The following is a 25,988-nucleotide window of genomic DNA, read 5'->3' as shown; positions in this document are numbered from 1 at the left end:
AAACAAAAACAAAAACAAAAAACAAAACAAAAAAAAACTAGAGTCTCATGATAATCATCACAATTGTAGCTAACATTAATTAGGTGCTTACTATGTTCTAGGGCGAGTAACAAATACTTGACATGCACCTGCCCTAGCTCACTTACTCATGCTAACTGCCCTCCAAGGAAGCTGTTACTAGTGATCAATTTTACAGATGAGCAAATGGAGGTTGAGAAAGGGAAAGTAATGCACTCCAGGTCTCAGGGCTGCTAGGTGAGAGATGGCACTGAAACAATGCAGTCTGAGTATAGAATCTCTGCTTTCAACCACCACACCAGGTTGCCACAAACCTCATCAGAGTTGTGAGAGATGTTCTGGTAGTGACAGAAATGAACAATCTTGACTGTTTGCCCCTCCTCCCCAAGCCTGTGTGTCTCTCACTTAACCTAGCATCAGCATCATCGGAGTGTTTTTAAAAATACAGATGCCAGGGTGCCTGGGTAGCTCAGCTGGTTAAGCATCTGACTCTTGATTTTGGCACAGGTCATGATCTCAGGGTTGTGAGATTGAGTTCCATATCCAGCTCCATGCTCAGTGCAGAGTTAGCTTGAGAGAGAGTCTCTCTCTTTCCCTCTGCCTTTCCCCCTGGCTCTGTCTCTCTTTCAAATAAATAAATAAATCTTTAAAAAAAAAAAAAGACAATGAGATGTCTTTGTAGGTGTTATACTGTATGTTGGCAAATTGAATTTAAATAAAATAAAAAAAAAATACAGATGCCTGAGCTCAAGTCAAGACCTCCTGATTCAGAATGTACCAGGGAGAAGGAGGAAACCAGGCATTTGTATTTTTTAACAAGCTCCTTACATGATTCAAATGCATACTAAGTCTAAGAACTACTGTTCCAAGAAACATGTTTCAACACCTTGGTATAAGTACTAAAACTGTGAGACAAAAATCAGTGATAAAGGTTACCTTGTAATCTCTAGAAGAACTTAATTTTTTTTTTTTTTTTTTAAAGCAGGCTCCATGTAGAAATGTCCAGCATGGTGCATGGGGCTTGAACTCACAACTCTGAGATCAAGACCTGAGCTGAGATCAAGAGTTGGATGCTTAACCAACTGAGCCACCCAGAGGCCCCTCTTGGAAGAACTTTAAAAGGCACAAAACCTGGTTGCTGGTCCCCTCTAATCCTTTTGGCTCTACCTACTACAGTTGTAGTAGGAAAAAGTACAGCTTCTATGTCAGTCCCTTTCAATTAGATATACCACTCTCATTTCTGCTATATGTTGTATCTGTGTAGCAACTTGCAGATGAAACGGAATTTCCCTTGCTATCATTCATCTGGCAGCATAGTTGAAAAACCCTGTTCCATCTGTTTTGAGGTGATCATAAATGAGAGTGACTATCTTGGACCAGCAAATTAAAGGTACTACTGAATGCATAATGCTCTCTACATACCTGGTGCTAGATTTGGAGGGGCTGCTGCCTGCTGGTGTGCATATTGAGGAAGCCATTGAAGATGGTTCAAGTGCCCCCATGGCACCACTGGACACTAGGACAGATGGCTTTTATTGCTTCTGTAAGTCAGTCTAACAAGATTTTCACTTCCGTGGCTGAAGAACTGACAAAGGCACACTTTTGGACACAATGTGGCATGGGGGAGGGACATCACCTGGGTACAAATTCCTTCCCAGCCCTTCACCTGACTCTACTTGTCTGTGAAATAGAGATAGTGAGAACCCACCTCACTGAGTGATGGTGAGGTGTGAGAATGAAGATAATGTGTTTAGGCTGCTTGGCATGTTAGGTGAGGTACAATAATTTTAATTTTTATTGCTGTTCTTACTGAATGAGGTTCAGATCTAACTTGGTCTCGAGGTTCTTTCTCAATGCATTCATTTATCATTCCACATCAGCCCCCTGATCCCCGTCTCTTAACAGGCAGCTCCTAGCTCAATGAAAACTTAAGCTCCAGGTACATAAGCAAAACTGGAAACATTTTCCCTTAGAATTAAGGTTGGCTTTGCAAGCTAGGTCACAAAAGCACACAGAACCACATCTCCTTGAGAACAACCTCACAAGTTGAAACCAGAAGGCAGAGTAATCATTGGCTAATAGTACAGCTATGAGGTCAAAACAACTGGGTTCAAATCTACTTTGTTGCTGTGTGATCCTGAGTACATTATTTAATATGAATTTTTATTTTTTTTCCATGGTTCCAAATGGGGACAGAACCAATGTCATGTAATTATGAAAATTAAGGGAGTAGTTGCTATGCACAGTGCTTAGCATTAGAAACCACTTGATAAATTATGGAGCCATATATGTTAAACATACATTAACAAAAAATTGATTTCTACGGGAGAATGTTTTCTAAGTACAATTTGGAAACAGATCTTTCCACAATATTCGGTTCTAGAGACAAGAGCTACCTTCTGTTACTCATACTAAGACTATTCCATGTTCCTTCTGAGGGGCATCACCAATACCCTTCTGTCTTTTGGATGAGACTATGACTCATTTCCTTTAGCATCTTACTCAAAATTCTACCTTTGAGAAAGCATTTATTTTTAATTAATTAATTAATTAATTTTTAATGGTGTTCAATTTGCCAACATATAGAATAACACCCAATGCTCATCCCATCAAGTGCCTCCCTCAGTGCCCGTCACCCAGTTACCCCCACCCCCCGCCCACCTCCCTTTCTACCACCCCTTGTTTGTTTTCCATAGTTAGGAGTCTCTCATGTTCTGTCTCCCTCTCTGGTATTGCCCACTCATTTTTTCTCCTTTCCCCTTATTCCCTTTCACTATTTTTTATATTCCCCAAATGAATGAGACCATATAATGTTTGTCCTTGTATACAGCTGGTTAAGCATTTCTTAACCAGCTATATACAACTTGGATATTGAGTCCCCTCCTCACTAAAATATTCAGCATATTCCAAATTGCATTTGTTGCTGTGATGCTTTTTAAACTCTGTATTTCCCCCCATAAATTCCTTTCTTCTTTTCCACAAAGTTTTAATCTCAGAGACTGATTCCATCTCATTCCTAGCCCCACTTCTACCATACACTGATTTGTCTGTGCAGAATCACATGATGCCTTGAGACTGACCAAAGTCCCAACAAGGAAAAAGCAGGAGACAGCATCTAGCTCCTCCTTCTGGGATGAGACCACTGTCATCATAAAGATGTCTTTACCTTTAGGGAAAGGGAAAATGCCCCTTGGAAAAGATTCCACTACTACCCATAGATTAAAGCTGAGGAATCTTAAGGAGGTACCTGGGATGCAACTCATCTCTTTACACAGAAGGAAAAACCCTTTTGGAAAACAAGACACACATCCAGGAGCATCAGCTATTATGCCATATGCTTCCATGAGCCCAAAGTGCAGGCACGAAGATAGAAGACCAAGCCTATTAATCTCCAAGGTGACTCTCAGGAGCTTCCTCTCCAGAAAGAGGGAGGCGACTGACAACCTGAGGCCAAGAGTGGTGGCACAGATTCATGTCAACAACAAAAGAATGGGCTCTGCTTCTGCACAGAGCGGGGGCACAGCAGAGGGGGAGAATAATGTGTGCTGATCATCAACAACTGGATGCCCCCAATGGAAGCACCCAAGTGAGCTATGGCTGGGAGTTTTTAGGTCCATTAAGCATCTCAACAGGGACTGAAGAGAGGGCTAACCCATAGAACACTGAGAAAATCCTCAACTCAAGTGCATCAGTGAGGAGAAAAGCACAACAGAACTCAAAAGAGATAGGGCAGCTGGAAATAAGAGGAAATAAGGTCCTGAAAAATATCATCCACCAAGTGTGAAGGCAGAGGAGGGGTATGTGGAAATGTACTTGTGTGTCCACACAAAAGCAATCCCTCTAGCAACATATTTGCTCTGTGGCAAGAACCTGGAGAAAGTTAAGGTCACATCAAACCTTGACAGGTGTCACAGGAACCAAATGCACAACGTGGAAATTATGGGTGAACACAGTATGCATCCACAGTGACATAAGAGCTAACTAACTGATAGTATCCGAACCCAACTCTGGTCCAAAGAAACTTGAGTTCATATATTCATATTAAGAGAAAGGAACTGAGTCACCTAAAAACTTAGAGCAAGATCTGTGGACCCTAAACCATGACATACATTTCACAAGTGGGGCCTAAGATGTCAGATGAACATTCTTTATCTTAATGGTTACATATTTATTTTAATGTGTATTAAAGAATAATATGGTGAGACCATCAAATTCATGTTATTAGAGATTTTACTGAGTGGGATGAGGCCATATAAAGAAGTGAGAGACTTTAATTTTTTCTCCATTTCAATAATCCAGCTTAGACTGAACATTTACTTCAAAAACTCAGAAGAATCATGTCAGATGAACATATCTGTACATAACAATGATAGCTGAACATGTAAAGAGAGAATGATCTGATATTATAGAGAAGAAATTCTCTTTCCATATAGCTAATGAGAACAGGATAACTAATATCGCAAAAACCACCGTCAAAGGAGATGACTGAGGCTACTGAGGTCAGAAGTGATACAAGTTTTCCATAAAATGGCTGGTACTAGACTTTGTGACAAACTGGGAAGGTTGACTTTTAGCCAGCATGTTCAAAGGACCAGAAACATCACAAGAAAAATTCTCAGAAAGATAATTTTTTTTCCCAGCTCAATATTCCCTTTGCTGGCGTTTTTACCCTATATTTAGGTTCCAAGGCTCACTTTTAGGATATATATCTAGAACCACTCTTCTAAATAGTCTTTGGAAACCTTACATATTCTCAGCAGCTCAAACTTACTCTGTCAAGCTTCTCCCAATGACTCAAATTCAAAATTCCACATTCTTCTCCTTTGTTTCCTACATCTAACACACTGCAAAATTAATTTTCATATTCCTTTTTTCCTCTCTGTTCCTCCTACAATCTGCTTTCTTTCAGATTCTGTCAAGAATTGGTAACATAATGTTGTAGGAAGACTGGAGGTTTGCAGACAGATAAACCTTGTTCTGAATCCACTGACTTCTGTTATAGGAGTCTGTAAAACAATTTCATCTTTCTAGACCTTAATTTTATCATCTCTAATAAGTACCAAGCATAGCACAGTATTAAAAATGATCGTTGTGGATAGATGTGCTATCATCTCATTGGTGTGTAGATTGATTGATTGATTTAAAAAATGTGTATTGAGTGTCTACTGTAAACTAGAAACTATGTTATGCACTGGAGCTTTTGCAAATCAATTTAAAGAAACGCATTAAACAACAGCGTGTGAGTTATGTGGTTGTGGGCCAAAGAATGAATGAAGATTTATGCAAATGATTCAAGTTTGGGAAGTAACTGAGCTAAGTATTGAAAATTCCTTTAAACTGAAAAACATCATCCTATGGAAATACACAATTTTTTTTTACCCACAAATTACTCGCAGTATTTATTTATACTTTCATTCTATGGAGTATACTTGGTGAAGTGCTTTGATAAAGTAGCCTCTGTCTTTTTTTTTTTTTTTTTTAAAGATTTATTTATTTATTCAGTCAGAGAGAGCGAGAGAGAGGCAGAGACACAGGCAGAGGGAGAAGCAGGCTCCATGCACCGGGAGCCCGATGCGGAACTCGATCCCGGGTCTCCAGGATCACACCCCGGGCTGCAGGCGGCGCTAAACCGCTGCGCCACCAGGGCTGCCCAGTAGCCTCTGTCTTAATCCACAGTCAAGATAGGAGAAAAGTTAAGTGTGTGAAAACATGACAGTGCCCTATTACCTGCTCATCTAACTATGAGAGGTGGCTGGTTACAACTTGGGGTGGGGTACCAGCAGAACCGTACAGCTCCTGGCCAATCCACTCACCCTTCCTATGGTACTTTCCAACTCAGCTTAGGGATCATTCTAGTTCCTTGAGAAAAAAGGGATTTCCAAAACAAACTATAAAAAGACTGTGTATATGCCTACCTACATACTTTTCAATGAAAATGTTTCTTCTCTGAGAAAGGGAGGAAAGCTAAGCTCCCCTCAAATATCTGAAGTTCCAGTCCTGTTTCCAGGGAGGATTTCCTAACATTCAAGGGAAGACAGGAGGCTTCACTGTCTTTCTGTCTTCCATCCTTCTGTCCACTGTCTGCAGACAGAGACATCAGGCAGCTCGTTCTGCAGCTTAGGTGTGTCTGTTCTCACACATGCATACCTTTCACCTCTACCTTGTGTGATCAAATTAATCTTGGCTCAAGAACTAACTGATTTTCTCCTAATCTCTCTCTCTTCTTTCTTACATGCACACAATATGTATATGCTTTGAAACCTATTCCAAAGCTGCTTCTGCTTCAACCTAAGTGTCACCAAACATTAGGTGGCCACAGCTCTCCTGGCAAGGTGAAAAACATATCACCCCATAGCCCAATGTTGTTCATGACAGATATGGGTGAGACCAGTCCTGTTCCAAGTGTTCCCTGCTACACTCAGAGGGGCCCAGGCCATGTGCAGACCAAATTAAGAATGACTCAAGCCACATATTTAAAAGTATAGGCTATCATTTGAAGAGAACTCAACCCCATAGGGGTCAAAGCCCTAAAACTGTGCATATCCTTTGACCTAGAAATTCTTCCAGAAATTTAGCTTAAGGAAATGATCAAGTCTGTGAATAGATTTAGCTACAATGATAGCAGTAGCTTTACTCATAAAAGCTAAATATCTGAAACAACCCAAATGGTGCTAAATTTACCAAGGTCTAGCCATTTTATGGGATAGTATGACATCTTGAAATGCAGTGCCATTTTGGGGGCGGCAATTATTTGTTTTCAGAATAATAATGAAGGCCATTACCTCGGATATAAAAATATCAGATAGAAATGCTTATCTGATAAAAAATGCTTTTTGTAAAAAAAAAAAAAAAAGTTTTGTAACAAATAAAAAGATGCCAATCCACATATGCATTTTCTCTTCTCCTCAAGGCCAAGTGATTCATCCTTCTGATCTGTGTCTTTACTGTACCTCATAAAGGTTAACAACACCACCCCCTTATATCTATTGGGCATTTACTCTGCATTAGGTACCCTGTGAAGTGCTCTAATCCATACCACAACACTACAAGGTAGAAACTATTACCCATGTCTTCCAGAAGAGGAGACTGAGGCCCTGAGATGCTAGGTAACGTGCCCATGTCATGTGCTGCCAGAGCATGGCATACACAGAACTAGCAGCCAGGCAATCTGGTGCCAGGGCATGCTCTCAACTGTCACATGTTCTGCAGCCTCTGTGAATGGACACATCTGTCTGGGGGAGGTTATCACGGTGACCTACTGTTACCTATTCACTTGTCTACTCCCCTCACTCAGTTGTGAGCACCTTCAAGATAAGGTCCAATTTTTACATTCCCAGTCTCTCGAGGCAATGTGCAAATGTCATTTGTATGAAAAACTAGCCTTAGTATTTGAACATCATTAAACAATAACTAGTAACAATAGCAGGCAGCAGCTCTCAGCTATCAGCCCTTGCCAAGTCTAAGACTTGTGCCAGATACTTAAATGTAAAATTTTATTTACTCCTTAACAAATACCTATGAGACAGGCACTATTATCCCCAGTTTACAGACAAGCAAACAGAGGCTGAGAGATGGTAAAAGGCTTTCCCATGTATTGCTGGCATGAGAACCCTGGTCTGACAGGCCTCCGAGCAGAGCTTGAGCCCTCAACTCCTACACTACACCACTCAGCTCTCTTATTATAGAAGCTGAAACAAGCCTGAATATTTTAGGGCCCATTCACCTGATAACTACAAAGAACTCCGTTCTGACATGAAAAAAAAGATTCAGTAAAACGCTGGTGATAACCTTGCTGTCTGGAACAAAGAGAGTGTCATTCTCTCCATTCATTCATTCATTCATTCATTCCACACATTTATTAAGTGTCCACTCTATGCCAAGGTTCTGTGAGAAGTGGAGTTAGAAGGATGAGCAAAGAAAGGGCCTGGCCTCAGAGTCACATTCAAGTGGGATACGTGACTCTTACTAATAAGCATTTAATGACAAATAGAGAAAAAGAAACGGGTTCTGTGGGAACTGCTAACAAAAGAGGGGCCAAAGCAGCAATACTGGAGCCGAGCTCTGACTGTGCCACAGGAGGAAACAATGCTTAGCTGTTTGCCCAAAGGAGATACGGAAAAGAGAGTCCTAACAGCAAGTGGCCCTGGCCTTTCAATCTTCCTGTCTCACCAGGCTTACTCAGCAATCAAACTGGGGAGGTTACAGACACACACCATCCTCAAGAACACACAGGACAGCAGCAGATAGAGAGAGGCCACAAGTGTGCCACCCTGAGCAGGTGGGAGGTGGTGGGGGCCATCCCTTGAACACCTGCCTAGCCCTGGGCAGTAGGACTCACGTTTCTCTGCTGACTGCATGGCGTGGAAGAGTGTCAGAGGCCTCTCACTGCAGGAAGGTGGCTTGGAGTCACTGCTCTTCTTCCGGGACAGGTGCAACTGGGCATTGGTGAGAGGCATATCAGGCACAGTGTTAAATATCTGCAAGTGAAGTTTCAGAGAAGGGTTACATGTTGCTGTGAGTGGGGGAACAAGCGCAGGCCCCAACCAGCACAACTGAAACCTTTTGGCATCTAAGAATCAGCAAGAAGACCCGAAAAGACCACCAGCATTAGCTCAGGACTTCCTTTTAAAACATCTCTCAGAATGGACACTAAACATTTTTTTTTGGAAGTGTATCTTGGAGTTTGGTAACCCTTCACTCCCATTTCTAGCCCTTTCTGCTGTCACTTTCATTGATCGTCTCTCTCTTGTTCTCTCCAGTGGCAATGGGAATAGACCTCATGAAATATAAGCCATTGTCTATTAATAGGGCTTGGAGGTTTTTTTGACTACCTTTGTCTAGAACCAGTTAATCAAAACCCTTTACTTTCCCACTGGTTCTACTGACCAGTTCTTAATGACCACTTGGCAACTTTCTTCGAATTGGAAACTGCATTTAAATAACATTCCAAGAAGCAAGCCCAGAGCAGGACACCAATTCCCAGTCCTCAGTCATCCTTAGATGACTTAGCCTGCTTTCCAGTTCAGCAGCTCTGTGGTGTCTTTGATGCTGAGCGTTTTCTCATTTAAAAGGGGAAAAAAAGGTTGATGATAAAAGTAACCAATACTATGGACAATTTGGAAAATGTAGACAAGCATTAGGGAAAAAAAAGAGAAAAACTTTCTAATTCCAGTACTTAGAGACAACCACTAGAAGCATTTGAGTTTTTAATGAACTTTTTTAGGTTTTTACTTAAAAAAAAAAAAAGTCAAGTCCTAGGTAATAAAAACAAAAACAACAGACAAAAACTGTGACAATTCCTTTTTTTTTTTTTTTTTTAACCAGATACAAGTATAGTAGAATTATTACAACAGCTACACTTACAGGGGCTTACCATGATCACCGTTGCCACCACACAACGTCAATTCCCTAGGGATTAGTCACTGCATGTGTTTTTACCCTATGGCTCATTCAGTTCTCAATGACCTGGAGCAATGGGTACTGTCCTCACCATTTATAATGAGAAACAGGCAGAGAGATTATCTGCCATAATTAAAGATACAATTACAGATAACATAGGAAGCTATATCCCTAGATTTTCTTGATTTCTTTTTTAAAGATTTATTTATTTATTTGAGAGAGAGAGAGAGAGTGGGGTGGGGGCAGAGGGAAAGGGAGAGAGAAAATCTCAAGCAGACTCCTCAGTGAACATGGAGCATAACATGGGGCTGGATCCCAGGACCCTGAGGGCATGACCTGAACTGAAACCAAGAGTTGCATGCTCAACTGACTGAGCCATCCAGGTGCCCCTAGATTTCTTTTCAAATGCATATAAAATGATAACACTAATTCATTTAATCAGGAAAGACCTTTTGAGGATTTACTTCATACTAATGACTCTAGATTATCACACTGCACGAGGGAAACACATTCCTTGTGGTTGAGAGAGTTTGCATCCAGTAGCTGTGATTTACAGAGTGTTTGCCATACCAGGTACCAGATTAAGGGCTTTGTAGGAGTTACCTCATTTAATGCCAAAAAAACCCATTTTCCCTAATTGAGATTACATAATCTACACAGTTTTGTACCCTATACATCTAGCATTATATTTCAACATTTCTTTCTTTGAAAAATCTTAAACATGATTCTGTTTAAGATATCAATATTTATTGATCTGCTCATTATAATGTCTCACTCTGGAGCACGTCTGGATTTCCTCTTTCTCAACAATCATGAGTAACAAGAGAAAGGTGGCTCTTAGCAGCCCCTTGCCTCTGCCCTCAAGTATAGCACTCTCAGCCATCCCTAGCCGAAAATGTCTGAAAATGAATTCAGACTTGTGCTAGGCCTCCACTCCCTCGTGTCTGGCATCCCAAGTTTTGTCCCTCTTTTCCTAACTGGAAATGAACTCCGTGGGCAACTTCCTTCATCTATGGGTCGCATTAGACATACCACACTGTATTCAAAGGCCCTCTATCCTTTGTGTGTGCATTTAAAAGCAGAACTCTGAAGCTGATATATAGAAAGCGAAGTCATAAGAATGATGAGAATTTCAGCCAAAACAGCTGCTCTCCATGGGCTGGCAGGTCCTTGGGCTCCAATGATGCCAGCCAGCTGGTTAAGTCAGTCTCGCTCCCAAACACAGCTGTCTGAAAACAGCATTATCATAGTTTCCCTAGGGGACTGAGTTTTCAACAAAATAAACTGAATCACAACATAGCTGAGTTCAACTGGGGCGAGGGGTTGAGAAGAGAAGGGCCCTTAAAGCAAAAACAGCAGAATGTCCTGGCTTCCAGAGGAGCTGGCACCCCCAAAAAATAAGTATCGGTGCTAGGCATATGTGCAGCCTTCTGCATGCTGCAAGGGAAGCAAAGAGAAACTATGGTCATGTCGAGCTCACAGACAACAGCCTCTAAGAGGCTTTCTCCCCTCCCTTACTGTGTTCCCCACACAATGCTGAGCTGCTCTCCCAGGTGACCACCTCATGGCACACTATTATTCCTGATATTTAAACTGTGCTTTTGTATGTGAGCATCTATGCCTGGCAGGCACTGTGCTAGGCACTTCACATGACCTCTAAGCCATAGGTCAATTCAGCATATTAAGCAGGGTGAACATGCCCCAGGAGAGAACCCCTGATGCCACACAATGAAGCAAGAGAGGGGCTGGCTCTGGAATGCAAGGCTGCGACTCCTCACATCTGCACTCTCCACTTCTTCAGCTGTCATTACTCATTCAGCTCAGCTTTTCCAGCCAATCTTCACTCCAGAAGCCATGCTCCAAATGCACAAACACAGATTTCAACAAATAATGGTGCTTCTTAGCAGCCCCCTGCCTCTGCCCTCAAGTATAGCACTCTCAGCCATCTTTAGCCAAAAATGTCTGAAAATTAATTCAGACTTGTGCTAGGCCTCCACTCCCTCGTATCTGGCATCCCAAGTTTTGTCCCTCTTTTCCTAACTGGAAATGAACTCCTTGGGCAACTACAAGGGGTACCAAGAAAATCGAGATACATTTTAATTTCAACTATTACCGAAAATGTGAGGTTGTACTCCTTCCTAAAAACTGTAGGAAATGCTGGAGAAGCAAAGAATAGGTTTTGAGGAAAGGCTGTGGATTTTGGCAAATGCATGAAAAATTGCATTGTATATAAACACAATGTTTATACACAGCCAAGCAGGAAGAGCATGGAACACAGGAGAGTAGTTCACTCTGCACACTGGTAGGTTTCTTTAAAAGAAAAGTTGTTTGGCCATACTGGAATCAGTTCTAGGAGATTTTCATCAGGAGTTAAACCTACAGTTCCAAAGGCCAGTTCTCCGGTCCAGGCTGCTCAAGAGTTCTCATGGGGTTGTTCTCACACCACAGAATGTCAAGTGCCAGATACAAGACTATCACCATTGTGATTACACATGTTTCCAAAGTGCAAGGGCACTTTTGTAAATGTGACCAAGTCATAGCAGATAATACAAACTTACATGAAGGAGTCTGGAAAATCATTCCCCAAATTACTGTAGTTCATTTAACTCTGAAACGTGAACAAATGCAGGCTATTTAAAGCCTGCCTATTATCTGGCCATCTTCTAACCAGGCTAAAAATTTGTCTCTGTGCTAGAAGTTCAGGTAGGAATTCTGATGATAATCTGAATTTTTCATAATTTTGTTGGTTATTCCAATCCCGTTTTGTTTGGAAGAGGTAATAATTTCAAGAAAATCAAGTAAAGTTTCCTTAGTTCTTCTGAGAAGAATCATTGTACAAATGACCCTGCTGAATGATGCAAGTGTAAGTTCCTATTATCTACAAACAATGGATTTATGGAGCTCTACCACATGGCAGAAGGATCCACACATTTCACAGAAACTTTCTAAATTAACACAAAAAGGGGGAGATTTATTCTGTGCCCCAAGTGCCCTGTTAATTCCGTCCAAACTTACAAACTAATACTGAGTTAGGAACACTTTAGAAATAAAAGTTATTGGGAAGGCCGTAAGCCTTCAACTCTGGATATCTCTTCCAAGTATTTACAATTTCAAGCTTCCACAAGTAGAATTAGCAGACTTATAAATACCAAACTCCTGTTTCCGCTTAAGCTATACAGGAGAGTGCTCAGGGTACCTTGGCTTCTGCAGTCACACAGGCCTGGGCCAGGTCCAGGTTCTGTTGCTTACTCAGAGGGCAACACCTAGAGCTACACTCACCTCACCATCATTGATAGCAGTGTCTTTGCCATATCACCCCAAAAAGTACAGCAAAGGAATTTACAGCCAGCATTTGGGTAGAAAGCAGAGAGGCTGGGACGTTAGACAGACTTGGGTTCAACTCAGGCAAGAGCCTCAAGGCCTCTGAGCCTGTTTCCCTTGTGCAAATGAGGATCTAATACCTGCCTTTTAGAGCTATTGCAAAGTTAAGTGCCTGGCATAGAACCTAGCAAAGAGTGGACAAGAAGTGGTAATGGTATAAATGACAATAAAATAACCAAAATTTGTTGAGTGCTCATCATGCTACGTTATTTACATGAATTATTTCATTGTTTTACTCACAATAACTCTATAAGAAAGGTACTATTATTCTTGGCATCATGAAGGTGAGAAAACTCAGTGAGATGAACTGATTTGTCCAAGGTCATATACTTTAGTGCAGCTGGACTGGAACGTAGTATGACCATCTGGATCTTGCCCATGTGTGGTCTTTATATGTAGTGTTAATTTGAGAGACAAGAGGACAAAATAAGAAGATTTCAAATTTTATAGTCCAATGGATCTGACTTTAGTTGCTTCCTAGTAGTTCTGTGACTCTGAGCAAGTTGTATAACTCTCTGACCTTCAGATGCCTCATCAGTAAAAACTCCCAGGAGTGTACTGAAGACCAAAGCACCTAATACAGTTTGACAATCAGTGTTCAAGAGACATTACTGCATTCAATAAAAAAGTATAAGAATGGAAATACTGGAGACTCAACAATGAATTATTTTCAGTCAGGACACGAGGATTTAATTTATAAGTGCAAATTTAATTACTGCTCTTTGCAAAACATCGATCTTAACTGCTTACAGCAATGTTAAAATTTGCTGTTCTTTTCCCTTGCATCATCTACAAAATTCAAATTTCACTGCTTGCCCCCCTGCCTGCCTGAGGCCCATCTTGACACAGTAGAACACTGACACTTGCAGAATTTGTTGTTGGCCATGGCATATACACATTTTTACACCTTTTGTGATCCCATTCATCATATGCTCCTGTAATTTACAAGGATTAGGATCCTCCCTATAATGTGTGGGGTACACTCTTTATTATGTGCTGTGATTTTTATGGGAAGAAAATTAGGTCATGATAAAGAGTTGTTGGGTCTTTAACTGCAAAGTAGCTCTGAGACAATAAATCAACGACAGAGGCCTGGGGATTACAAAGTAAAACAGAAGGGACTGAGCATTTTCCTGAGACACAAATGCATCAGTTCCAAGTATTAAAGGATCAACAAATCTGGGCTTGTTTAATGTGAGGAGTGTCTGCTTTGGGAGTGGAGGGCTGGAACCACAGAGCAGGGCTCATACACTACCCACACTCCTTCTCATGACAGGCAGTGCAGCAGGGCTGCTTAGGGCCAGAGAAGCTGTAAACCCAGCTCCTTTCCATGAGAAGCTGTAAACCCAGCTCCTTTCAAGTCTTATTTAGCAGGGCTCATTTACAGCTACAGTTAAGAAGCCAAATTCATAGGCTACAGCTACAGAAAGGTTTTTTTAAGGACAGCTGGAAGTCTGATACCCTATTGATATCAGTCAGCATTTTGGCAGAGGGATCAACAATTTAGAAAGTAGTTTGGTGAGTTTTATTAAAAGTTCTTAAGATAAACCAATTTCATTTGGTAACTGAGGGCATAAATAGATGGCATGGGTCCTCCGGGGGTGCCGTGATTTTCCCTATCTCCAGAAAGTTTCTATTTCTTGTTCTCTTTGCTGACAAGAGAAAAAAGATAAAAACAAACAAAACCCCACCCTATTTAAAAAAACATTAAAGGAGCGGCACAATTCAAACAATGCTCAGTTTATCTGGGATTGGGAGGGAATATATAAATTTAGATCCGAGATCCCTGGGTGGCGCAGCAGTTTGGCACCTGCCTTTGGCCCAGGGCGCAATCCTGGAGACCCGGGTTCAAATCCCACGTCGGGCTCCTGGTGCATGGAGCCTGCTTCTCCCTCTGCCTGTGTCTCTGCCTCTCTCTCTCTCTGTGTATGTGACTATCATAAATAAATAAAAATTAAAAAAAAATAAATTTAGATCCACTACTCTATCACATTAATGAAGAGTAACTTGCACAGCACTTGACACTCAAAAAAGAAAAAAGGCCTGTGACAGAAGCATTCCAGGCCAGCATATAAATAAATCTAGCTTAGTTCTAAACGTAACATGGATAGGACCAAAAAGAGTACACTCAGGAACCAAGTAACAAAGAATAAAATCCAATGAACAAAAAAAAAAAAAAAAAAAAAAAAAGCCATGACCATAGATGCAAGATTAGCTTCCCAAACAGGCAACAGTACTAGGGATTATCTCAATGTAGTAATGCATCCAGGTGTTCTTCATCATCATCATTAAGGCTGCATATCAACAGCTGCTTGAAATATCAAGAAAATGAAATAGAACTGCCAAACACTCATCAGTTACCAGAAACTGTTCAAATCAATTGTACTTTATTAACTGATGGACATTTTGTGCACAAATCCCAACAGTGATGCAATGGATTTCAAGTCCACCAACATTTTGGTAAAAGCAGATCAAGTCAGTTTGGTGGGCCCAAAGCAAGTCAGATCAAGACAACTGCATTGAAAGACACTATCATTTTAATGGGAATGCAAGGGTGCTTAGGATTTGGTGCTTATACTAGGTGCTGGGGGGGGGGGGTCCCCTTTACCAGTTCTTCTCCTTGACATATAAGATTAAAAGTTAACATATTTTAAAAGGGGACACTGATCTTTGGGTCATTTTTCTAATAATTAACAATTCAAAGATCAACACTCCTACTTCTTCCAAAGCAAACTGATGAACTGGGCAAAGAATCATGATGACTTCTTTTGTAAAAGATCAATAGGCATTAAAAGGGGTGATAGTGATAAAAGCATGTGGTGCATAGGCACATGTGCACACTCATATTCTGCTTTATGTGCAGAAATCCTTTTGAGTGCCACAGGCCAAAGAAATGTGGACCATTACACAATGAGCAGGTCTAATCCTACTCTTACAGGTTGGAATTTAACAGGAAAATATAATGCACACACATATATGTTATTAACCTGAGATTTCACATTTAACCAAAGCTATAAAAAGAAAGCAGTTTGTGTCCTTGGTATGGTTGTTCTTCCCAAACATCTAAAATTTTCAAAGTTACTGGCAAGGTAACCTTTAAAAAAAATAAAAGGAAAATATTTTAAGTAGCAAAATTCCTGGGCAACAGAGAATCTTAGACAATGACAGCACTCAATATTTTGTTTTGTTTTAATATGTTAACTAGAAGCATATAAATATTGGTAATATTCACTAAAACTTCAAGTATTGGCCTGCTTGATGTTTTCAGGCTCAGAGTAATAAGCTGTGAGCTGGGCAAAGATTGTGTCCCCATACAGAAATGGTAAATTTTACATAATAGATGGGAAGAACTAAAATCTTTCCCCTTTGATGTGTGATTACAGGCTAAAAAACTTTTGTTTTTTAAAAAGACTTAAGACTATTCTTAGGTCTCATATAATACAAGAACCAAGAAGAGCCAAGCGTATAGACTTATTGACAGGAAATGATGCCATAAGCTAGACCTTCCCTTTAAAAGTCTGGCAAAGAGGCACCTGGGTGGCTCAGGCTGTTAACTGCCCAGGGTCCTGGGATCCAGCCCTGATTGGGCTCCCTGCTCAGCAGGGGATCTGCTTTTCTTTCTGTATCTTTCTCTCTCTCTCTCTCTCTCTCTCTCTCTCTCTCTGCCTGCCACTCTGCCTACTTGTGCTCTCTCTGTGTTAAATAAATAAAATCTTAAAAAAAAAAAAAAAGTCTGGCACAAAGAATCAAATAAAAGCCATTAATAGGATCTTACTCTATCTGGTGAGAATAAAAGCTGTAAATCAAAGGTTACACTCTGAGACTTTTTAAATATAAAGCCACAAGTTTACAATAGTACAGTCAAGTCTATGATTTTTATGCTTTATTTAACAAGTGATTTTGATAATAATCAGAAAACAATCTGGTTCAGCCTCCAGGAATGTCTTTCTAAAGTGCTGATATAATCATTTCAACCCTTTAAACTGGAAACCTGAAAGCTCCCATTTTTCAGGGGTAAATGCAAACCCTTTCCCATAGCTTTCAAAATCCCTGACGATGGGCTAAAACCATCTACCTGGTGGCATCTCCCCACCACTTGCTAACATAAAACCCATGTTCTTTCACAACCATATCATTTTAATATACATGAGTTGATTAATCCCTGGGAAGGCTGTCCCTCATGTCTCAATTCTTTCTCTGCCTAGAAATGTCTGAGCCCAATAGAAGCAGAATTAAATGATTTTTTCTTAGTGATGCCATATACTTTACTCAGCTTATCGGATGTCATTCAGCACACTGTATCATGTTTAGTCACATCCTGATAAAATTGGAGGGCCTTGGGAAAAAGGTCTTGTCTTTCTCTTTTTCAGCCAGTAGTAGATGCTCAATAACTGACACAGCACAAAGATAAACTAGAGCAGGTTTGAGCAGCTTGGGTTGTGAAAGCAGTTCAGATCTAGTGCCTCCTTTAAGGGTTGTTTCTTAAATTCTTTGTGGTACAGGTTCATAATTTGTAAAGTAAAGGTAAAAATATGGACCTTATAAAAATTAAATGATATGATGGGATATAAAGCTGCTTAACACAGTATCTTGTGGAAAAAAAGCTATAACAACATTTAACTATTACTGCCATTATTACTTCTAAACTATGTACATTACAAACTACATCCATTTCCTTCAATTGAGTAAGTAAATCAGTATGTATTACCGAACGTGGAAAAGGAAGATCCCCACCAGGCCCCAAACATGATCCCCATCTTCTAGCTTTTTCCTCTCTGACTCTACTTACTGTGGGGTATTTATCTCCTATAACTGTTCCAAACATTGCTCTCCTCACTGGGTCTGTGGGAGGAGGTGAAGGACAGAGTTTCTGGCCATATGCCTTAGCCAGTTCAAACACAGAAGCCTTTTTCCTTCTCTTCAAAAAAGATGCTTCATCAGGTAAAATAAACTGAATTTTCTGGCTAGCAAGCATTCTCCGCACCCCTCTTCTAAATGTCAAATTTAACAACAAAGATGTTTTTCCAGTTTTAGACATTGATGAGTTAGTTCCCCACACAGAGGCTTTCAAAGGGTATTTGAGGACTGACTTGTCAGTATCACCAAATGTTTGATGTCCCCTGGTTGTGTAAAAAATGGTAATGCTGAGGAGAAGGAGAACACTTTCTGTTAGAAATACTGAGGAACTGCCTGGGAACAGCACAAGCTTCTCCTAAGAAAGCAATGCATTTTGCAATAGGACCTACAAGCAGACCTACAAGCAAAACTCCAGGCATGGGGGTGAGGATTTCTGGTAGAACACCTGCACAGACAGCAGCCACAACTGCTCCTTTGCCTCTGTGTACGTACTGCTTCTCCAGTTAGAGGTGGGGTCTCTTTCCCACCCCTTCAGTCTGGCTGGCCTAGTGACTTGTTTTGACCAACAGAACTGAAGCAACACTCTGTCTATTCCAAGCTGATGCCATAGGAGGCCTTGTAGCTTCTGTGTTTGACTGCTTGGTAGTTTGGCCCAGACCACCAAGTGACAAGGGATCACATGGAGATAGAGGCCACAGAAAGAGGATCAAGGTGTCTCAGCCTATAGCTAGTACCAAGGTTCCAGACATGTAGACCCAGGCCATCTTGGATCATCTAGCTGCAGTCAAACCACCCCAGCAGATGCCATATGGGACACACAGGAGCCCTTCCCAAATTTCTGACCCACAAAATTGAGAGGAAAAAAAATCCTTGCTGTTTAAAGTCACGGATTTGGAGATGATTTGTTATACAGGAATAGATAACTGCAACAGGCATCTTATGGTTCTCTCTCTGTCTCTGAGTGGCTCCAGTGGCTAGAGTGGCTCCAGTGGCTAGCCTGGGTTTCCATGGTCTCTTTTCATACTGTCTTCTATTACTGGGTGCCTTTTAGTTTTATTCCAAGAAACCAAGTAAACACCTTCTACAAAATGTTCTTAAAAACCCAAGAGAATATTACACCAGTCATTGCAGGGCACATACATTTAAGACCTGTATTCAGGCTTGTTTCAAGCAAGAGGGCATATACCATCTCATGCTTTCCTTGTTGGCAGATAGAATGAAAAGATGCTGTTAGAAAGCATTTCTTTAAGTGGGGTTTCAGAATTTTGCCTAACTTGTAACCCTAAAGTTAGAAAAGTAGTCACTCATGGACATTTGTGTATGTGTGTGCATATTTCTAGAAAATTACAGCCAAGCTGAAGGGATGTTCATTAAATATTAACTAAGATCTTATTAGTGTGAATTTTAAAGAAAAAGTCTATGACAATATTCATCGGAGGACATAAAAGTGCTCTAGATTTGATGACTACAGTTTAGTTCCATTGGGAGGAAATTTATCCAAAGCACTGTTTCCAGAAAGCCAGGGGCCAGAGCATGGCCATCCTTAGGATGCTTAGTAGTTGAACTTCATAGGCTTCCAAAGGAGTCTAAGACAGTAACTGCTCATTTGATACTAGACCAGACCTAAAGATACATTATAAACAGGGGTCTAGCTGCCTTTATTCTAAGTTGTTTTTACCAGAAAGGCAAACCTGATGAATATGAAGGATTTTCTCCCCAGGAGAATATACATATCCAGGTCTTGCAAACCTGTGGGTTTGTGGCACATCAGGGACCCCAGATTAAAAACCTCTATCAAGGTGGTACATTAGCTCCTTGAGGACTGGAGAAAGGCCCTCCAGGGCAGTCTTCATCCCAGAAATGTTCTCACTTATACTCTTTCATCACTGGCTCCCACAGGAACATAAAACCTCAGTGTGATTCATCCCACTCTCTGGCAGAGACTAATAAAAAAGAACATATAATGGAGCACTGTAATACTCTTAATACTGTATGTATCTTAACAAATACACAGCAGAGAGTAACATAACTTATAACCCACCAAACCAGATGAGTATTTTCCACTAGTTCTTGCCCATATACTTACAGGCCTAGGCCATGCACTTCATATTTCATTTCTATTTCTGTATTTTGTGCCCTAGGCAGGATAATTGCTTATTTACACAAGTTTCAATATTGTTATTAGCACTTTCTGGTCCTTTTTTTCTATCACGCTACTTTTGAATTTGCTTGCTGGCTTTGAAAGTCCAAAGACACCAAAAAGTTATATTTCAAAAATCAATGGACACTGTCTGTTATAGGCTTAAATGTGGTGTCCCCTTTGGGGTAATGGAACATAATCAAACTTCTCATTCTTTGCATATATGGCTCAATATTTAATATTTTATTCAATAAAAGATTAAGTTATAAAAAGTATTATTTGGGGAGAGGGAGACATGTGACATTCAGAAATAGACTTGAGCTTTATTTTCAGAGCACTCTGTTGAGACTGCAAAAAACAACGGTTTATAGTTATTTAACCGTACTTCATACCAGATTCTTGTCCTTTACATATAATACCTTGTTTAACCCTCACCGCAAACCAACTGGAAGAATGTGCCTAACTGGCTAGTTGGTCATCAAACTTGCTTCCCCTTGCTCTGAGTACAGGGTTAGCTTGCCTTCCCAACCTACAGTTGAGATGTTGCCATGTGACTGACTTCTGATTAACAGAATGTGGAAGAAAATAAAAAGTATCTTCTGGGCTTAGTCCCTATAATCTTACCCAGTCTTCCAGACTCTCTCATTTCCCTCAACTGGTTAATTGCAGAGATTTGCAGAGCAGAAGGCAGAACCACCAGATGGAAGGCACCTGGGATGCTTAAGTGCTACAAAAGATACTACCTTCTTAATACCCAGAGTGAACTCTTAGTGTAGCAAGAGATAAACATCTATCATCCTGAGTCACTGATATTTAGTTATTTGTTGCAGCACTTAGACTGCACTGAGAGTACTTGCACGAGTACAGAGAGGTTAAGTAATCTGCTTATGGCCACATAACTAGAAAGAGGTGGCAGATTTGAGTCCAGGTAATTTGTCTTTAGAAACTATTTTTAACTTCAATTATATTCCCTTTTCACAAGGTTCATTTTTCTCATATATCACATAAAGTTTACCTATACCTGATTTAACTATATTGGAGGGATGTGGTTGGGTGGAGGTCCAAAGTTGAGAATAGAGAAAAGATAATTTCTTCAAATAAATCATTTGATTTCCTATTTTTTTATTAACCATGTAAAAGGGACACCAGCCTATACTACTTAGACAACTTGGCAGGATACTTGTCACTTTGTAAAAGTTTATATTCAGAGATTCTTTAGTAGTTATTAATGCTCCACAACAAATTACCTCAAAAACTCAGTGGCTTAAAACATTTAGTGTCTCTCCCAGTTTCTGTGAGTCAGGAATTCAGGAGGGGCTTAGCTCAGGGGTCTCTTAGGAGGTTGCACACAACGGGGGTCTCTGTTGGGGTTGCATCTTCTGAAGGACTGACCAAGACTGAAGAATTGACATGCAAAGTGGCTTACTCACATGGTGGCCAAATTGGTTTGCTTGTTGGCAGGAAGGCTCACTTTCTCCCCCACAGGGTTGTGTGAACACCTTCACAACATGGTGGCTTGCTTTCCCCAAGAAAGCAAGTCCAGAAGCCAAAGCAAATGCTGCAAGGTCTTATTTGATTAGTTTCCAGAGTCATACTCTATAAGTTATAATTTCCTATTGATCACATTGGGATCAATACTGGGATCCCCTCCCTATTCAGAGAGGGGACCACACAAGGCAGTGAATACCAGGAGATGAGGGGCTCTTGGAGCCATTTTGGAGGCCAGATACCACAAAGCCCTATTCATTCTTCCAGCACCTATGTACTGAGTACCTACTGAGGACCTGGGGACAAAGCAGTGGACAAAACAGATAATATGCATGTAGGAAGCATATGTCCCAGCAGAGGTCAGAAAGGCAACATATTTAATCAGTAGGCAAATTATGTACTATATTAGGAAAGGCTAAGTGCTATCAGATAAAATAGTTTCAGGGAGAAGAACACTGGGGTTGGGTCTATATATAATCTGAAAGAGAGAGATCTAGGTGGGCTTCATTTAAAAGGCTGAAAAGAAGTGAGGAAGTATGCCACAAAGTTACATGGAGGAAGACTGTTCTAAGTACTAGGAACAGCAACTGCAAAGGCCTTGAGGTGGGCATGTTTGTGATATGCAACAAACAGCAAGGTAGTCAAGGTAGCCACAGGAATGAACTATAGGAGAAGGACATAGATGACATGAGGTAAGTAACAGAGGCAAGAGCAGAGCCTGTGTAGGACCTTCCAGGCTCTTGTAAGGGCTCTTGACTTTCACACTGTGAAATGGGGAGCCACTGGATGGTTCTTAGCAGACAAATGATATGACTCGACTTAGCACTTAAAGAATCTCACTCTGGTGGCTATTATTGAAATAGGCTGAGAGTGTAAGAAGGAAACAAATCAGGATGCTGTTGTAAATATCAAGATAAGAGATGATGATGGCTTATGTTAGAGTATTATCAGTGCAGACAAGTGGTGAGAAGTGGTCTAGATTTATTTTGTAGGTTATCTGGCATGATTAAACCACCATCCTAGGTAGTTTTCATTTAGGAGGGGCAGCAGTGTTTAAATTATTTTTTTTATTATATCCCAGCACTGTGGCTGTCAAATGGCGTCCCAGGAGACCCTACAAGTTCTGAGAAGTTTCTTAAGGATTTGCTACTAGGAACTAAGGTGGGACAGATGTATGAAACTTCATGGCCTCCACCCCAGTTTTGTAAGGGCAGCCCTGTGTTGATATAACTTCATTATGTGCATTGAGACAAGAGAGATCTTTTTAAGAAAGACCAGAAACTTCAGTGCCCCAAAAGAAAAGACAGACTCTCCCCAACACCCATACAGTTTGAAAAAATATACTGTATAGAGAACTGGAGGGTAAACTACAGATTAGGAAAAATATTTGCATTATCGTTAAAAAATGTTTACTCTCCCATTAATATGAAGGAAAAAAACCCCTCAAATTCATGAGAAGACCATCATATGAAAAGTAGGTAAAAGGCATTTTCTAGAGGATGCTCACAAGAATGCCTACTTCATTGGATTGTTGTGAGGATAGAGTAATAACCCATACAAAGTGCTTAGCACAGTTTCCAGTACAAATGGAATGCTTAACCCATGTTGCCCACCATAACCGCCACCACAACCACTGCTGTTAGGCCCCTACTCTCCATTGGGCCACTGCTGCCATGACAAGATGATGACTATCACCAACATCTTGACCATCATCAGCATCACGGTGTTAAGAGCCATTAGCAATTGGAACCTGCATCAACTCTGAATGCCATTTTCAACCCAAGTTCCCCCAGAGTAAATTCTTCACTCACAGTGACCAATGACACATTACCTTTTCATGATTTTCTATAAGGATCTCAATAACAATGTTCTGAAACTTGATATCCATGATGGCTGCTACTGTTTCTTCCTGAGGACGCAGCAGGGTGGGTCCAAACACCACTCCGAGGTTTGCCACTGTCATCAAATTCTGCTTGTGGTTGTTAGCAACACTGGGAGGAAGGAAGAGAAAAGGCACAAATGAGATAAAGACAGTGCAAGTAGATACTGACTTCCCTGTGCCTTCCCTGCCTTCAGGGCTCCGCATCTGGTAGGAACCAAACTCTGGAACATCTTAAGTTGTCTTTGAGTCCAAGGAGAGACTTTTCTACTCATATTTTTGTCCCTCAAAGTATTAGAAATCTTCAGCATTCCAGCTAATTTGGACTTTCACGACATGACACTCCCTTACTCATTTCTGTTTTGCCTACCAACCAACCAACCAACCAACCAACCAACCAACCAACCAACCAAAGCAGCTTCCCACACAAATGTAAAACTTTGCAAATTTGAATCCCTCCTCTGCAAACTCAGGTAACTACTAATCTCCTTTAGTTATGGCTTTTATACTTGGCTACTGCTTAAACCACTGTGATCTTTAGCATTTTCTCTAGTGCAAATACAAAAACTGATGATGGCTTTAATACACTTGCAAACACAGGCACCAAACAGACCTAATCTTTAAGAAGGAGAGATCTTAAGAAATTCAGCACTTTAGGCTCATAGTATTAAACCCCATTGCATTAAACATGTGGCTTACATTAAGTGAAACATGTGGCATAAACAGAAACAAAAATGCACTACTATATATCCATATGCATGGCTGTGTTTATATTGTCACTTATACTCAAAGTCTAAGGAACACACAGGGTCAGCAGTAGCTGGATCTAAGTAATCTGCTAAATACATATGCATATTTTTGGATAAATACTACTCAAAACATGTATCTGAACTCCATTCCCTGGCCACCATGACCTAGCTATAAAACTTAATTGCTCATTTGCAGGCCCTGTGTTTAAAAATATACAAATGATCTACTAACAACAAATAAGTTAAAAGTTAAGCCCAATTTAGTATTGTTAAGAAAATATTAGGGGCTTCCCTAAATCACCTGTTAGAAAAAGGAAACTATTCATTACTAGAAACTAGACAGAAATTGGGCAGAGATAGCAGTTTGTACAGACATACCTCCCTAGCATTTAGTGCTATTTATACAGAGTATTTTTTCACACAATTCTATAAATGCCTGCACTGTTTCTCTTCAATACTTCTATTTTGTAGGAGGAGAAGACGTTCTACTGCCTTAAGTGCTGGTTGTGAAACTGAGCCTTCACTGAAATTACTACATCAACCAATTTTATCAGCAGATGTGGACCTTTCTAGAATTTTTTAGGGCTAAAAGTCTAATGTCAGAAAAACTTTCTCCTCTGAAAGTGGCAGGGGGGTGGTTAGGTCTGACCTTTAACCATGAAACCAATCAGGTACTAAGAGAATTTGCTTTTAGAGTACTAAGCAAGGAGAGTTGCCACTGATATACTGGCCTCTTTCTGGTCCACATAAACATATTTTGCAAACATATTTTGAGTTCTAGTGGAATGTCTTGATTTTAGTTACATAGCCTCCCATATATCCAGAGCTATATCACGTTTCTGAAAGTGTTAATGCAGCAGGTCAAGTTCTTACCCAGCAAAGGGGAAAGACTTTGGTTCTGTAACTTAGTCAATCAGCAAGTATACGTATCTATCTATAAGCTGCTTGTAACATCACTTCTTTTATCATGGCCTCCTGTGTGCTAGAAGTGAATTCCATGTCCCTGTACTTCCACCTCCCAAATGAGCAAAGTCAGTAGGCTTACCCCTCCTGCCACAAAAGTCCCTTGTGCAAATGAGTCAACAAGCTATTTATGGATGAAAGTACTTTTAAATTGCAGACCAATATAAAAACGTATGGTTTGGATGATCATCACTTTTTACCATCAACACTACATCTGACTAAACCAACAGCCTCCTAACTAGGATCCCCGACTAGCATCTCTAGGGTCAGCTTTATCCTGACTGCCACCACCAGTTACTATATATAACTCAGCCTTGATCAAGTTATTCACCTGCTGACAACTACAATGGCCTCAAACTTCACTGGGTTATTGGGAGAGAACATAATGACACACTGTGTGTAAAGTGTTTAGCAAAGCTACTGTTGTTTGACTGCTCTGATAATAATGATTATAAATCCTTGATGGGCTCCATTGTCTTTAATGTAAAGCCCAGACTCTAGTGAAGTAATACACGTTTGTCCAACTTATCTCTAAGCCCTCCTCTGCCACCTCCCAGCTCTGGGTCCCTGGACAAGTGACTCAATGCCTAAGCTTTGGGCTCATCTTTAAAAGGGAAGGGAGGTGAATAATATATCTACTTCATGAGGGGGTTGTTAGATTAAACATGGTAATGTGTGGGAAACACAGTGCTTATTATAATAATTTACTACCCATGCTCTTCCCACTTTCATACCTGCCTTTGTCATTCTACTGCCTAGAATGTTCTCTTACTCTTCTCAAATACCCCCCTTCCCTTCCTTTCTGCAGTCTCTGTCCAGTCTTTCCCCAATCCTTCACCTCTCAATGAAAGCAGAAGTACTCTCTTTATCACATGTTATTAATGTCTTTCCCACTGCCTTAGGATAGAGACTGTGTTTATTTTAGGTGGTAACACCAGCAGTGAGCACAGTGCCTGGCCCAGGAGAAGCCCAGTGAATGTTCATGAGGTGTTAAATGGGACGTGTCTGGGTAGGCACAAAACAACTGTTCCCAATCCAGCCAGTCATAAAATCTCCAATTATTATTGAAGATTTTTTTTTTGGGGGGGGGGGATATATCTCATATATTCCAATC

General features: G+C 40.6%; 1 protein-coding gene across 18 annotated transcripts in view; it reads right to left on the bottom strand.

Moving 5' to 3' along the window:
- ARHGAP26 (Rho GTPase activating protein 26) overlaps nucleotides 1–25,988 on the bottom strand; it is a 419,259-nt gene that overhangs the window by 80,983 nt on the left and 312,288 nt on the right. For all 18 annotated transcript variants that reach the window (XR_005355485.1, XR_005355484.1, XR_005355486.1 and 15 more), the window contains exons 18-19: nucleotides 23,115–23,274; nucleotides 8,357–8,495 (exon numbers count right to left, since the gene is read on the bottom strand). Coding sequence is in view for 15 of the 18 variants with exons in the window: in XM_038530484.1 (XP_038386412.1) it covers nucleotides 8,357–8,495; nucleotides 23,115–23,274 (299 nt within the window). In the remaining 3 variants the exon portion in view is untranslated. The remainder of the gene's footprint in view (nucleotides 1–8,356; nucleotides 8,496–23,114; nucleotides 23,275–25,988) is intronic.

This window comes from Canis lupus, chromosome 2 (genome assembly GCF_011100685.1).
Source record: "Canis lupus familiaris isolate Mischka breed German Shepherd chromosome 2, alternate assembly UU_Cfam_GSD_1.0, whole genome shotgun sequence".
Lineage (NCBI taxonomy): Eukaryota > Metazoa > Chordata > Mammalia > Carnivora > Canidae > Canis > Canis lupus.
This window is presented reverse-complemented; position numbering and strand designations above follow the sequence as displayed.